The sequence below is a fragment of the Lampris incognitus genome, chromosome 9 (genome assembly GCF_029633865.1).
Source record: "Lampris incognitus isolate fLamInc1 chromosome 9, fLamInc1.hap2, whole genome shotgun sequence".
Lineage (NCBI taxonomy): Eukaryota > Metazoa > Chordata > Actinopteri > Lampriformes > Lampridae > Lampris > Lampris incognitus.
In genome coordinates, this window is record NC_079219.1 from 40,512,586 (window position 1) to 40,528,735 (window position 16,150).

Below are 16,150 nucleotides of genomic sequence, written 5' to 3' on the forward strand. Positions count from 1 at the left end.
GGCGTTATGTGATCACGTCATTTATTTCCTGTCAGCAGGCGAGCAGCTGCATTTTGTACAAGCTGCAGGCGACGAAACGACAACTGAGCTACGCCAACATACAACGAGTCACAACAATCCAAACGAGAGGCAATAAATGCATGAATTACCATTTCAAGGTCATTTGGAGGGAGATAGGCCTTTACTTTTCCCAGAAGTCGTAATTGAAAAAAAACTTGTTTTGACGACTGAGCTTATTTGTCTATCAAAGTTAAGAGAGCTGTCAAACATCACACCAAGATTCCTAACAGAAGAGCGACTGTAGGAAGCTAAAGGGCCAAGAGCGCCATCATAACCATCCAGAAGATTAGTTGTAGTACTGAGTACGCGTGCACCGAAACCATTCTAAAAAATTTAAAAAAAAGAAGATATAAAAATGTACTTTGGATATATTAGTTAGTTTTTTTTAATAATTATTCTTTTTAATGTTGTTTGAGATACCAGAGATACTGTGGTAGATGGTAGTTCATCCATTTACTTAATCCAGTGTTAGTATCATATACCCACCACTGAGAGATGGCTTGACTCAGACTCAGAATCATATTTAACATCAAGTAGTTCAAGAATATATAAATAATTTGACTTGGTATGTTGGTGCAAGAGGGACAAATTAACAGCAACAGTAAGGTAAAAGTAAAAAAAATATATAAGGTGTCTGCTGGTGGGAAGCCGGATATGGGTATGTGTCCTGGTCACTGCACTAGTGCCTCCTTTGGTCAGTCGGGATGCCTGTTCGGGGGGGGGGGGGGGGGGCTGGGGGGAATAGCGTGATCCTCCCACACGCTATGTTCCCCTGGTGAAACTCCTCACTGTCAGGTGAAAAGAAGCGGCTGGTGACTCCACATGTATCGGAGGAGGCATGTGGTAGTCTGCAGCCCTCCCCGGATCAGCAGAGGGGGTGGAGTAGAGACCGGGATGGCTCAGAGGAGTGGGATAATTGGACAAGTACAGTTGGAGAGGAAAAGGGAAAAAGGGAACAATAGGTGCAATAAGGTGCAATACTGTGGAAACACTGGACAAATGGTAAGGACTCTATTTATAAAATGTGAAATGAGAATGTTTGAACAAGAATTAATGAGAAGTTGTTGTAGAATGAGAGTTATCTACAGGGTAGTGTGGGCTTTTTGCAACGTGTCCATGTACAGAGGGCAAAGTCGGGCAGGTCAAGTCAATTTTATTTGTATAGCCCAATATCACAAATTACACATTTGCCTCAGTGGGCTTTACAGCAACACAACATCCTGTCCTTAGACCCTCACATCGGATAAGGAACAACTCCCTAAAAAGGCCTTTAATTACTACTGCTACTACTAAATAGTGGATCATCTGTTTCCATCTCTTTTTGTCCTCTGCATCTTCATTTGTCACACCAGCCACCTGCATGTCCTCCCTCACCACATCCATATACCTCTGCTTTGGCCTTCCTCTTTTTCCTCTTCCCTGGCAGCTCTATATTCTGCATCCCAGTGCTGTCCCTCTAATGTACTCGTTCCTAATCCTGTCCTTCGTCATTCCCAAGGAAAATCTTAGCATCTTTAAATCTGCCACCTCCAGCTTCGCCCCCTCTCTTTTCGTCAGTGCATCTGTCTCCAAACCATATAACAGCTGGTCTCACTACTACCTTGTAAACCTTCCCTTAACTCTTGCTGGTACCCTTCTGTTGCAAATCACCCCTGACACTCTTCTCCACCCACTCCATCCTTTCTGCACTCTATTCTTCACCTCTCTTCCACCCTCCCCAATACTTTGAAGAGCTGAACCCAAGAATTTAAATTCATATGCCTTTGTCACCTCTACTCCTTGTATCATCTGTCTTGCGCCTACTGACTTTCATTCCTATTCTCTCCAGTGCATACCTCCACCTCTCCAGGCTCTCAACTTGCACACTACTCTTGCTACAGATGACAATGTTATCTATCCATGAACATCATAGTCTTCTGCCTGATCTCATCCGTCAACCTATCCATAGGCATTGCAAACAAGAAAGGGATCAGAGCCGATCCTTGATATAATCCCACCTCCAACTTCAACCCATCCATCATTCCTACTGCACACCTCACCATTGTCACACTGCCCTCATACATATCCTGCACCACTCTTCTCTTGTCACTCTCAACTTCCACATACAATACCACACCTCCTCTCTTGACACCCTGTCATATGCTTTCTCTAAATCCTCAAAGACACAATGTAACTCCTTCTGACCTTCTCTATACTTCTCAATCAACATTCTCGCAAACATCACATCTGTAATGCTCTCTCTTTGAATGAAACCATAACTGTTGCTCGCTAATTATCACCTCTCCTCTTAACCTAGCTTCCACTACTCTTTCCCAAATCTTCATGCTGTGGCTGATCATCTTCATACCTCTGTAGTTGCTACAGCTCTGCACATCACCCTTATTTTTGAAACTCTGTACCAGTATGATTCTTCTCCACTCCTCAGGCATCCTTTCACTTTCCAAAATTGTGTTAAACAAACTAGTTGAAAACTCTACTGCCATCTCTCCTAAACACCTTCATGCCTCCACATGTATGTCATCTGGACCACCCGTCTTTCTACTCTTCATCCTCTTCAAAGCTGCTCTCACTTCCTCCTTGCTAATCCACCACACTTCGTGATTCACTATTCATGCATAATCCAATTTTCTCTCTCTCTCACTCTCATTTTCTTCATTCATCAGCCCCTCAAAGTGCTCCTTCCACCTTCTCAACACAATCTTCTCCCTTGTCAGCACATTTCCATCTCTATCCTTCATCACGCTAACCTTCTGTACATCCAGTCAGCTCGTTCCCTTTGTTTAGCTAATCAGCACAGGTCCTTTTCTACTTCCTTAGTGTCCAAACTCCCATCCAACTCTCCATACGCCTTTTCCCTTGCTTTTGCCACCTCTATCTTTGCTTTATGCCACATATCTGTCATGTATCAGGAAAGAACCCAAAAGCAGACGGGACAAGCAGGTAAGGGAAGAATCAAGTCTTTATTGAAGTAACCAATCTCAGGGGTAGAGCAGGAGTTGGCTCAGTGGCAGGTAGGCAGGCAGGCAGGCAGAAGTCCATGAAAGGTGACGTTCCAGTGAAGACTGGACCACAGTGGAGGCTTTTTAAGGGTGATGATCGCGTTGATGTCAAGGGAGAGCGGCTGACTGCTTTGATGGCCAGCTGGTGTCAGGGGCGAACGCTTTGATGTCAAGGGCAAGAGGCTGATTGCTTTGAAGTCAAGGGAGAGAAGCTGTGATGGGGGGGGGGGGTCAGCAGGTGTCAGGGGCGAACGCTTTGATGTCAAGGGCAAGAGGCTGTGACAGCGAACGCTTTGATGTCAAGGGCGAGAGGCTGTGACAGTACCCCCCCTCCGAGGGGCACCACTGGGCGACCTACCAGACCCGTCAGGGTGCGTCCTGTGGAAGTCCCGGATGAGGTTCGCGTCCAGGACCAGGCTACGAGGGACCCAACACCTCTCCTCCGGGCCATATCCCTCCCAGTCCACAAGATACTGCAGGCCGCGACCACGGCGACGAGAGTCCAGGAGACGACGAACGGTGTAAGCCGGGTGATCGTTGATCATACGAGGAGGTGGGGGCGGGGGGACCGGAGGAACTAGAGGGCTGGTAGAGACAGGTTTGAGGCAGGACACATGGAAGGAAGGGTGAACCCGGAGAGTGCGGGGCAGCTTCAGACGGACCACTGAGGGGTTAATGACTTTGACAATGGGAAAGGGACCAATATACCTGGGGGACAGTTTCTTAGCATCCGATTTCAAGGGTAGATCCTTGGTAGAGAGCCATACCTGGTCACCGGGGGAGTAGTCCGGAGCAGGGGTGCGATGACGATCCGCCAAGCGCTGGTAACGGCCGGAGGTCCTGAGCAGTGCAGCACAGGCTCGCCGCCAGGTCCGATGGCACCGACGGACATGGGCCTGGACAGACGGAACCGGAATGTCTACCTCTTGAGAAGGAAAAAGGGGAGGCTGATAGCCGTAAAGGCATTGAAAAGGGGACAACCCAGTAGCAGACGATGGCAAAGTGTTATGGGCATATTCTACCCAGGGGAGTTGTGAGGACCAAGAGGATCGGTTGGCAGACACCAGACAGCGGAGAACCGTCTCCAATGCCTGGTTGGCCCTCTCGGCCTCGCCGTTGGTCTGAGGATGGAAACCCAATGACAGGCTGACGGTAGCACCGATGGCAGAGCAGAAAGCCTTCCAGACAGCAGAAGTGAACTGGGGGCCACGGTCAGACACTATATCACGGGGGAGACCGTGGACCTGGAAAACCTCCCTGACCAGCAGATCCGCAGTCTCTCGGGCCGAAGGCAGTTTAGACAAGGGCAAAAAGTAAAAAAAAATTACTGAAGCGATAAACAACAGTCAGTACAACGATGTTACCGTTGGAGGCGGGCAGACCAGAGACGAAATCCAAGGACAGATGCGACCAGGGACGGTGTGGAACAGGCAGGAGGCGCAGCAGACCGGCAATGGCCCGAGTGGAGGGCTTATTCTGGGCACAAACAGGACAGGCAGAAACAAAAGACCCAGTATCCTCCGTCATAGAAGGCCATCAGAACCGTCTGCGGAGGAAGGCTAGGGTACGGGTTACTCCAGGATGGCAGGTAAGTTTGGAAGATTGAGCTCACTGCAACACACTAGATTTAACCGCATCTGGAACAAACAAGCGCCCAGGTGGACCGTTACCTGGGTCAGGCTGAGTCTGTTGTGCTGCCATGACCTCCCTTTCAATGTTCCAGGTGACAGCCACAGCCGCAGCCGCAGCCGCAACCACACCGGTAGAGGGAACGATGGTGTCAGGTTGGAGCTTGGGCTCAGACTCCTTCCCATGCACACGAGACAGAGCATCGGGCTTGGCATTCCTGCAGCTAGGGCTTGACACCCGACAGGGGACAGACTGAGGCAGAGCAGACTGGAGGCATAAGGCATGACAGACGGGACTCCAACTTAAAATTCTGGCCGATGACCAATCAATATGGGGACTATGCTTAACCAGCCAAGGATGACCAAGTATAATGGGAGCAAATGGAGAATTGATAACAAAAAAACTTAACTCCTCTTGATGGTTTCCCGACAACAGGAGGCGCACAGGCTCGGTCTTAGAGGTTATCCGGGCCAGGAGACGTCCATCCAGGGCATTAGCTTCAAGAGGCTGGTCCAGACTCACAGTGGCAAGACCTAACTGCTTCACAACACTTGCATCCAAAAAGCTTTCATCCGCTCCAGAGTCAATTAAAGCCAAAAGTTTAGTGGACTGACCTTTAAAACTGATGGTAGCTTGCAACTGGGTACGTGGACGAGGAGACAGAGGGCAGACAGTTGGGCTCATGAGGATCCTCCCCCTCCCTCGTGAGCCTGCTAGTTTGACGGAACGGTGAGGGCAGGAGGCAAGAAAGTGACCAGGCTGACCACAATACAAGCAGCTGTTCTCGGTGATGCGGCGTTGACGCTCCTCCGGGTTGAGCCGGAAGCGGCCGAGTTGCATCGGCTCCGAAGCTGGGGAAGAGTCACGCCTCGGGCTTTCTCGGAGGACGTCAGCCTCAGGCGAGCGAGCTCGGCCCCCAGAGTTTGGAGGTGTGGCCCGTGGTAAATGGTTGTGACCAGGAAAGCGGCGCGTCCTCTCTCGCCTCCGCTCCCGGAGACGGTTGTCCTCAGGAATGGCCAGGGTAACCAATTCCTCCAACCCTCCAGGCTCGGGGTAGGAAACCAATTCGTCCTTTATGGATTCGCTGAGACCGTTGGAAAAGCCGGCCTGGAGGGTCTCGTTGTTCCATCCGCTCTCCGCTGATAGCGTACGGAACTCAACTGAGTAGTCAGCGACGCTGCGGGAACCCTGGCGGAGAGAGATCAGTCTTTTTGAAGCATCCTTTCCCCGCACGGGATGATCAAAAACCTGGCGAAAAGCAGTGGTGAACTCAGCGTAGGATGATGAAGTGGAGGCCCGCATCTCCCACACCGCTGTAGCCCAATCCAGGGCGCTTCCCCGGAGAAGACCCATGATGTAAGCGACTTTGGCTCCATCCGTGGAATATGACTGGGGCTGCTGGTTAAACACAATCTCACACTGCATCAAAAAAGGGCGACAAAGTCCAACCCATGGTTCGTTAGCCGAAGTTGATGGCGCTGGGGGTGGCGGAGTTGGAGGGGCGGATCCCGGGCTAGCGGAGGCACTAAGTTGGGTCTGGATTCCGGAGATCTTTTTGCTGAGCCCAGGGAGGGCGTCAGCCATCCCCTGTAGCACCTGGCTGTGCTGGCCGAAGACCGATTCCTGGTTGGCTACAGCCTGGCAGACCGTGGCCAGGTCTGTGGTGGAATGGTCTGCTGGGTCCATAGAGGCTGGAACGTACTGTCACGTATCAGGAAAGAACCCAAAAGCAGACGGGACAACCAGGTAAGGGAAGAATCAAGTCTTTATTGAAGTAACCGATCTCAGGGGTAGAGCAGGAGTCGGCTCAGTGGCAGGCAGGCAGGCAGGCAGAAGTCCATGAAAGGCGACGTTCCAGCGAAGACTGGACCACAGTGGAGGCTTTTTAAGGGTGATGATCGCATTGATGTCAAGGGAGAGCGGCTGACTGCTCTGATGGCCAGCTGGTGTCAGGGGCGAACGCTTTGATGTCAAGGGCGAGAGGCTGATTGCTTTGAAGTCAAGGGAGAGAGGCTGTGACGGGGGGGGGGGGGGGGGTCAGCAGGTGTCAGGGGCGAACACTTTGATGTCAAGGGCAAGAGGCTGTGACAGCGAACGCTTTGATGTCAAGGGCGAGAGGCTGTGACAATATCCTTGTATTCCTGTCACCACCACGTCTCCTTGTCTTCCATCCTCTATACAGATGACACACCAAGTATCTTCCTAGCTGTCTCCCTCACTATTTCTACAGTGGTTGACCAGCCATCCAACAACTCTTCATTACCAGCCAGTGCCTCTGTTAACTCCTCCCTGAACTCCACACAACAGTCTTCCTTCTTCAACTTCCACCATTTGATCTTCGGCTGTGTCTTCACTCGCTTCCTCTTCCTGATCCTCAAAAAAAAAAAAAACTGGGAGGAAAAAAAGAAGGATGAAACCTCAAGGAGAGCAACAGAGGAGGGATCTCTCCCCAAGATGGACATACTTGCAATTAATTGTATGTAGTGAAAAGAAGAAATGCACTTTAATTTTGTCATTATACAGGTTACAATTATTTATTTATTTATTTTTTGCATTTAATCCAGAGGAGGAGCAGTGGACAGCTGCAGTGCCCAAGGACCCACTCCTGTTCTTCTTTCCATTGTCTTGGTCAGGGGCACAGACCAATTATTAACCCTAACATGTATTTTTTGATGGTGGGAAGAAACACATATAAACATGGGGAGACCATGCAAACTCCACATAGAAAGGAGCTGGGACAGCCTGGGTTCAAACCCAGCACCTTCTGACCTTCTTGCTGTGAGGCAACACTGCTAACCGCTGGGCTACCGTACCACCCACCATATACAGAATAAAACACAATTTACAGAATACAAAATTGAAAGAGAACAGCAGAATTTCCAGCAGTTTTCTGCTGGAAATGGTGCCAGTAGTAATTTATAAATCAACAATGTCTAGCACTGCAGGTCCCAGGAAAGGCCAGAGGTCTTTAGAAAGTTTTGCTGGTAAAGGGTCAAGTGGGCAAGTAATTGGTTTAGAAGCTGACACAAGCTTTTTCCAAGTATCAAGAGAAATAGTCTCAAAGGCTGTAATAACAGTGACTATCAGTGACTCATTGTATAGATATGAGTTGGGTAAAATGGGATTTGCAGGAGTAGCTGGAGTTGAAGAACTAATTTTGTTTATGATCTCATCACCCTTATTGCAGAAAAAGTTTGGAAACTCATGGGCCATGAATGGTGAGCAGTTAAGAGATGGCTGATTTTTAGTGAACTTAGCTACAGTGTCAAAAAGTAATTTGGGATTATGTTTATTAATGTTGATTAAGCATGAGAGATATGCTGCTTTTGCAGCAGCTAAATCACACTTGTATTTCAATAAACACTCATAGGTAAAAAACTTCCAATCCTGATTTTCGCCATTTATGTTCCAGTCTCCTGCAAGCCCACTTAAGAGCATGTGTCTCCTCATTTAACCAGGGCGTAGCCCTCTGTATTCATCTAGCTCTGGTAGTGAGAGGTGTAACTGAATTGAGTAGACCAGAGAGGGCCTCATTTAAATCACTAGTGAGATTTTCAACAGAGTCAGTCTCTACAGTGAAAGGAGCCAAGACTTTGGGCAGCTGCTGGCCAAATGCAGCTACAGTGTATGGACCAATTTGATGATTGGCAATCTCATCTGTGCCGTCATTAACTGGACAGGCCAATAATGCTTCAAATTTAATGAGAAAATGATCTGACACAGCAGATGTGGTTGGCAAGACAGTCAGTTACCACTGCCATGAGCCAACTCTTGAACAAACTGAGCGAACCCAAAAAATCCACAAGTGCCAGAATATTTAGAAGATCACCAGCCTTATTCAGATGAATATTGCAATCGCCAAGACTTAGAATCTCATCAGAATGAGTAACAAGGCCTGCGACAAATTCTCCAAATTCTTCAAGAAATAGTGAGTAAAAGCCAGGAGGTCAATAGAGTATCACAATCTGGACTGAGCAGAGTCTGTTCATGCCTGAGGGAGATGGACTTAGAATAAGAGCCTCAAAAGGTTGGAATTTAGATTCAGGTGTATACGTTAAATCTAAAATAAACTGAAATATTAAGGGACCACCCCCACTTTGTTTTTTTTCACCTGAGCTATGTGGGCATAAGTATAGTCAGGTGGGGTAGCTTCATTTACGGGATGGAAAACATTTGCTTTCAGCTATGTTTCACAAAACCAAATCATATCAAAACTACTATGTTTTCACGGATCATTTCATTTAATAGTAAGGCTTTGGTAGAGAGTAGTCTGAAATTTATGAAACCAAATTTAAGTGTCTTGTTGAAGTGATCAGTACTAGGCAGATCTTTAGAGCTATCAATAGTTGAAATATTAATTTAAATTGTACAACTTGTATTATTAGCTGATCATTTTGAAGACCTATGTTTTGAATGATGTTTGTTCACACTTTGGTTCTGAACATTATAAGGTGCGTCGTTGCACATTTCACCAACACCAGTGGTAGGAATGATTATTCGATTATTGTGATTCACAGATTCAGGAAAGGGGAGCTTAGGAGTAATACAGCTGGGAAGGGAGACGGTGTCAATGTTATAGACCAAGCTGTAAGTCTGATGCTTTATAGTGTGAGAAATTCCTTGACTAAACATATTAACTAAAGTAGTTGACTCCACATCTGCACTAGGTTTACGTTAAATTACATTACAGTCATTTAGCCGACACCTTTATCCAAAGTGACATACAATAAGTACATTTAACGTAGGAAATCAGGAGAACTACTAGTCATCAAAGGTCATAAGTGCATCTAAACAAGCATCTAAGAGCAAAACCAGTGCTAAAGTAAAAGCGCAAGAAAGATTTTTTTTTTTATATGAGTGAATACAATAAGTACTAAGAGCAAGTAACAGGGTAGTAGTTCTTGAAGAGGTGAGTTTTCAACCTGTGCCGAAAGATGGGCAGGGACTCCGCTGTCCTGACATCAGTGGAGAGTTCATTCCACCACTGAACTTAGGGCAGTTGGACACCAGACGAGCTGCAGCTTTCTGAACAAGCTCCAGAGGTCTGATGGCCGACACCAGGGTGCCAGCAAAGAGGGAGTTGCCGTAGTCCAGCCAGGAGATGACCAAAGCCTGGATAAGCACCTGTGCCGTCTCGTCGGTGAGGAATGGGCAAATTCTCCAGATGTTATAGAGGAGAAAGCTGCAGGAGTGAGCAATCGATGCAGCATTTGCAGCAAATCACAGTTGGTCATCCAGGATCACATCCAGATTCCTCACAGTCCGAGTTGGCATCACCATGGTGTTGTCAATGGTGATGGCCAGGTCTCAGTGTGGGCAACCTTTCCCCGGGAGGAACATCAGCTCTGTCTTGTCCAGATTAAGCCTAGCAGGCTCTCTAATCACCTGCAACTTGGTGAATGATAAGTCCTTGGTGTCAAACTAAATGTAGAAAGCTATCTATACTTAGCACAAAAAGTAAAGAAATTTGTGTTTGGTAGATTATTTCTTTGTTGTAACAATTCTTATGGGCAATAAATCTTATAACGTTGGAAAGCCTGTTTATTTCCCTTTTAAATGGTGCCACGTTTGTAAGGAACATGCATTTGTGGGATGAGCAGCAGAGCTGAGTATGTGGGTTGTGCCGATGAAAATTTTTCCAAATCTTCTCTGCCAATGCCAAACAGCTTATTTTGCTGTTTCTATTAACTCTTGTTTTGAGCTTCTGGTACCCCAGGTGCTGACAATCAGGTGCCTGATATAAGATTTATTGCCAAGAAGCATTTTTACAACAAAGAAATAATCTACCAAACACACATTTCCTTACTTTTTATATTGCTAGACAAAAGAGCGGCACCATCCCAAATAGGGTGAATGCAGTCCACTTTCAGCAGGTAAGGGCAGCCCCAGAAAGAATGCCAGTTATCAACAAAACCAAATCCCTGCTCATTACAGCAGTGAACCAGCCAGCGGTTCATTGAGGTGAGCCTTCTATACGTCTCAACATTACCTCTCACGGGTAAGGGACAAGAGACAATTAATCGATTCCGACACATCTTTCTGCCCAATTCAAGCATCCTGACTAGGCTGGCTTTTTCCAGCTCTGATTGCTTCATCCTAGCATTATTGGTGCCAACATGAATAAAAATGTTGCTGAAAGTAATGGTGCTGTGTGCCTGGGTTCCCTGATTCTACCTGTGATGCCAGCATCCCAAATTATCCTCTACGTCGGAGACTCTGGCCCTTAATAAACAGTGAACCAAGGCTGATGAAGCTAATGTAATATTGCAGGTAAAGAAGTCCCCTACCACTAGCACGCATTACTTTGTCAAAAGCAGCGGGAGAGGCACGCTGTGGCTGGTAGGACTACTAACAGGCTGGTGAGGGGCGAAAACCGGTTTGCGGTCGGGAGAGTTGACTGCAGACCAGGCCACAGGACCGGTGGCTTGCTCTTGCGAGCCTTCCCACACCAGAAAACATGGACAAACTCTGCCGTACCTGCCAACGAGGCTGAGCTAGTGCTAATAATAGCAGGTCTGCTGTGAGGCTTGGGGCTGAGGTTATCTGGAGTGCCCGTCACATCTAACATAATGCTAAACCAAAAAGGAGTTGCCCTGATTCACGGACACGTTTCTCTAGTAGAGACAACCTATTTGCAACTGCGGAGCAGTCACCACACAGCATTGTTTTAACAATGCTGCTTTGATTGCAAATGCAATAAAGTTAACTATTAAGCTAGGCTAAGCTCTAAGCTAGTAAACAGACTACTCTGCCCCCTAAACACAAAAGCTGCAGAGTTGCTTGAGAAAGGAAACTGCTGAATCTAGTGATAAGAAAACAGGTGAATCAAGTGATAAGTGAAATTAGCACAGAAAATAACAAAATCAGTAGGGCAAATGAAGAGGTTAGAGCAGAATAAAGAAGAGAATAATACTTTGAGTGGTCGGTAGACTAGAAAAGCACTTTATAAATGCAGTCCATATATAACAGAGAGTAAGAGGATATACAGCAGTTATCGATCGAGCTCACTAAAGCAGAAGCAGGAAACAGCTGTCCTGTCAGAGGCTGCAGCAACACAGGTGTATATATATATATATATATATATATATATATATATATATATATAAGTTATTATATATTATATTGTGGAAATTGCAGGAAAGAAGAGACGGCAATTTCTCTCACTGACTACATGAAAGCGAGTCTTTTATTTCTCTATCCAAAACCAACAGCCCCAGCCACATGGCCCTGTCCCAACCGATCATCGTCGTAGCTCATCCTTTTAACCCGGAAACACTTTCTTACTGCGACTAGAATCGATGATGGGGAATTATGTCCATAGAGTCTGCTACATACGTCCCCCCCCAGAATACACAAGTAGGGTGACCAGACGTCCCGGTTTGTCTGGGAGATTGTACCGGTTTCAAGCTGGGTGTCCTGAGTCCCGGCTACTCTAGCCTGTATTTTTTTGGTGGGAGGGGATAAAAATCCATCAATGTATTATGTCCGGCAAGACAGACAATCTTGTGAATGCGTGCATATGCGTGTGCGCATGCACAAACATGTGGTACACTTTTTAGGGTGCCGGTTTGGGATTTTGAAAATGTTGTCACCCTAAGCATAAGTCATCGTGGAGGGGGGTGGATGGCCCGGCAGCAAAGGCTTCGCCGAACAGGTGCGGAGGCTAGGGTGCCCACAGGAGGGGCCTGAGGGATCCTGCGGCGGCGTAGGGGTCCGGGCAGAGGAACCTTAGGGGCCTTGTTGGGAGGTGGGGGCAGGGAAGGAGGGCGCCACTGCCGTGGGTGCTGGGAAAGACCCACAGGTCTGTCCAAGTCCTGGTTAGCTGGTTTGAAGCAATCCAATGAATTGCGCTCTGTCTTGTTGCCAACTTCCACGACAAAGTGCTTTTGCCCAGTCTCCAGTGTGAAAATTACATACTCAAAACCCAGTCAGAATTATTATGCAGTAGGCATCTGGGATACAGAATGTGTGAGTGTATGTGTGTACGTGTGTGTGTGTGTGTGTGTGTGTGTGTGTGTGTGTGTGTGTGTGTGTGTGTGTGTGTGTGTGTGTGTGTGTTTGTGTGTGTGTGTGTGTGTCTGGATGCTAGAAGGACAATGCATAAAGTATCTCACTCTTTACCTTTTTGGCTGGCCATCTACTATAATCAGTCAGGTTGCCTTTGGCAGAAGACAGGTAACTTCAGAATTTTACCTTTAGCACAATAAGCTGTGTGTATGTTGTTATCAACAGTATATTCGTGAGCTTGTGTGTGCTTGAGTTTGCCAGTGTTGCCTGCCTGTGTATATTGGCTGACACTACTGTGTATAGCCATGCATTTGTCCATAATTAATGTTTTGTTTGTTTGGTATGTGCTATATTTTTGATATTTTTTGATTTTAAGATACTTTATTGATCCCCGTAGGGAAATTCTTTCTCTGCATTTAACCCATCCAAGCTGTGTAGTTAGGAGCTGCGGGCAGCCACCATGCAGCAATCGCGGACAAACTCCAGTTCATATTGCCATGCCTTGGTCAGGAGCACAGACAGAAGTATTAACCCTAACATGCGTGTCTTTTGATGGTGGAGGAAACTGGAGCACCTGGAGAAAACCCACCACAGATGCGGGGAGAACTTAAACTTCACACAGAGGACGACCTGGGACGACCCCCAAGGTTGGACTACCCCGGGGTTCGAACCCAGGACCTTCTTGCTGTGAGGTGACAGTGCTAACCACTGGGCCACTGTGCCACCCAACGTAGCAAATATACGTATATGCTAACAGAAGAATACGATTGTCCTGTCTGCGTGCAGTGTGTTGGGGGGATCTAAAAATGTTACAGACATGGACTCAGGAATAAGGCTCCTCCTCAGTGGGCTGATGGCTTCACCAGGGAAGCAATCAAATCAGTCAGTACGAACAGAGCATTGGAGAGCCATTTTACCTCACATAAGTGTGTCCATACTGTATGCGGCAGGTGAGAGGTGTGACTTTTTGCTGATATGTCATTGGAGCCATGGAGACTTCACTCCCAGTTGGGGAGGTAATAGCCTCTAATTGCCCCTGATTGGCTCCTGTTGACTTCTGATTAGGAACAACAGCATTATTAGCATGCTAACTGTGAGAGGGATGTCAGTGAAAGTCTAAAAAATGTCAGCTCCTAAACAATTCTGTAGGCTGTAAACAAGGAACACATTACATGTGATATTCCCAAACTGAAACAATGAATCTGGCTCAACTTCAGCCTTATTTGTCACATGCCAACTCCACACAGAGGACGACCCCCAAGGTTAAACCACCCTGGGGCTCAAACCCAGGACCTTCTTGCTTTGAGGCAACTGTGCTAACCATTGTGCCACCTGTCACATATCAGTCATATTGATTTTTATGTCATTAACCCCCCCCCCCAGTTCTTTGTTCTGTAGCTTACGGTATGATTAATGAAATAAACTTGGTTGGTAAATACATCTCACCTAAAGACTCATATTTCTTACCTGGTTTTCCAGTGGACAGCATGTTCCTGGAGATTGTGATTCTGTCCTCAGAGCTGCGAGCCCAATCTACCATGCCCCTCCACCCCTTCATAGGAAAGCTGATATCAGCATTACCTACAACTGGTCGTTTATGGATGCTTAAAACTGCAAGAGGATATGACAAAGAGAGAGACAGAAAGACAGAAAGGAAGAGGAAGAGAAAGGGAGAGTCAGATCAACAGATTAGATAACACTGGTGAAACTCTACATCATATACATATTCATTACTTTCCCTAAAACAACAACAACAAAAGAAGATCCCTCATCTAGCTTTGCTGTCTAGCAGGGCTCATGTGATGGTGGTGCGTGGGACCTGGAGGTCAGTAGCCAGGAGATATGTGATGGAGGTGTGGGTAGCTATCTGGCTCCAGACAGCAAGGTGGCACAGCTATACACAGGACCTCTCATATGACCCCATTCTCTTTTAAATTCTTGATACACATATACACATCGCCCGATTTGGCTCACACATGCTCAAACTCTGCCTCACCTTTTTTTTTTTTATTATCTGCAGGTTTCTGAGAGCAGCAGTTTCTATATTACACCCACATGACATATTTTATTTTAACTTGTTGGAAATGTTTACAGTTGCTGGTCTCTATGGCAGCAAGATATGGATTCAGGCTCCCTTGAGAAAGAACTTGCACATAGTGCTCTTTGGTCATTGATTTTGCCTTATGAGAGTTAAAATATTTGGCCTTACTTTGTTCTCTTGAGACACAAGTTAGGAGAATGAATTAGGATGTGCAGCCATGTTCCTGTTGACATTGCTGCTGCCTCTGATTCTGAACAGAACAATCATCTATCAAGACATCATGAAAGAGTGTGTACTTTGACTGGAAAAAGTGATTGTAGATAGTAGGGTGCGGAGGTAAAGAGTAAGGCTGACCTAGGTTATCCGTGACTTCATACATGTCCTTAAAGTCCTTCATCCTCAGGCCGATGACATCCACAAAGTCCTCAACCAGACGGAACAACTCTTTTACATTCGGCCCCAGCTGGGATATAGGAAGGGTAGATATTGAAAAGGATAAAAATAGAAGAACAAATGGATTATAGATTTTGGGTGTATATATCGATATGAAAACAAAATGCTTGACTAATGTTATTCTTTTGAAATTAACCTCTTGCAAAAGCTGTCACACAGTTCTGATATGTCAACATATGTCAACACATACTGATCAGTAGTTCAGGTTTGACTCTCATAATCTACTGGAGCTCACACCAGGAATCATCAGGACCCTGTACGCGATGTGTCCAGATGAACTGATTCAACTTTCTGTGACAGTCCCATGTTGGCTCAATATTATCATTGCAGATATGCCACACGCAGGGTTGGGGATTCATTCCTGTTAATGACTGAATGACTGGCAATATAATTTACAATTTTGGCCTCATTCCAATCTTTCTATTACTCATGAATGACTGTACACAATTTGTTCCAAAGTGGTCATCCTATCATATATTATCAGCCTATGTTCTTGTGTGGGCTTGTTTTTACCAGTGCTTGCAGGATGGAGATGCACTTTCTTTAAAAAACAAATAATGGTGATTGGGGCATCTGGGTGGCGTGGTGGTCTATTCTGTTGCCTACCAATATGGAGATCACTGGTTCAAATCCCCGTGTTATCTCCGGCTTGGTTGGGCGTCCCTACAGACACAATTGGCCGTGTCTGCAGGTGGGAAGTCGGATGTGGGTATGTGTCCTGGACGCTGCACTATTGCCTCCTCTGGTCAGCCGGTCGGTCGGGGTGCCTGTTCGGGAGGGGGGGTCTGTGGGGAATAGCGTGATCCTCCCATGCACTACGTCCCCCTGGAGAAACTCCTCACTGTCAGGCGAAAAGAAGCAGCTGGCGACTCCACATGTATCGGAGGAGACATGTGGTAGTCTGCAGCCCTCCCCGGGGGGTGGAGCAGTGACCGGGACGGCACGGAAGAGTGGGGTAATT

The 16,150-nt window shown here is 46.7% G+C and overlaps 1 protein-coding gene across 1 annotated transcript in view; it reads right to left on the reverse strand.

Moving 5' to 3' along the window:
• The window catches only part of adgrb1a (adhesion G protein-coupled receptor B1a), a 128,367-nt gene that overhangs the window by 37,332 nt on the left and 74,885 nt on the right, over positions 1–16,150 (reverse strand). Inside the window, exons 12-13 of the mRNA XM_056286986.1 lie at positions 15,091–15,199; positions 14,163–14,306 (exon numbers count right to left, since the gene is read on the reverse strand). Coding sequence (XP_056142961.1) covers positions 14,163–14,306; positions 15,091–15,199 — 253 coding nt within the window. The remainder of the gene's footprint in view (positions 1–14,162; positions 14,307–15,090; positions 15,200–16,150) is intronic.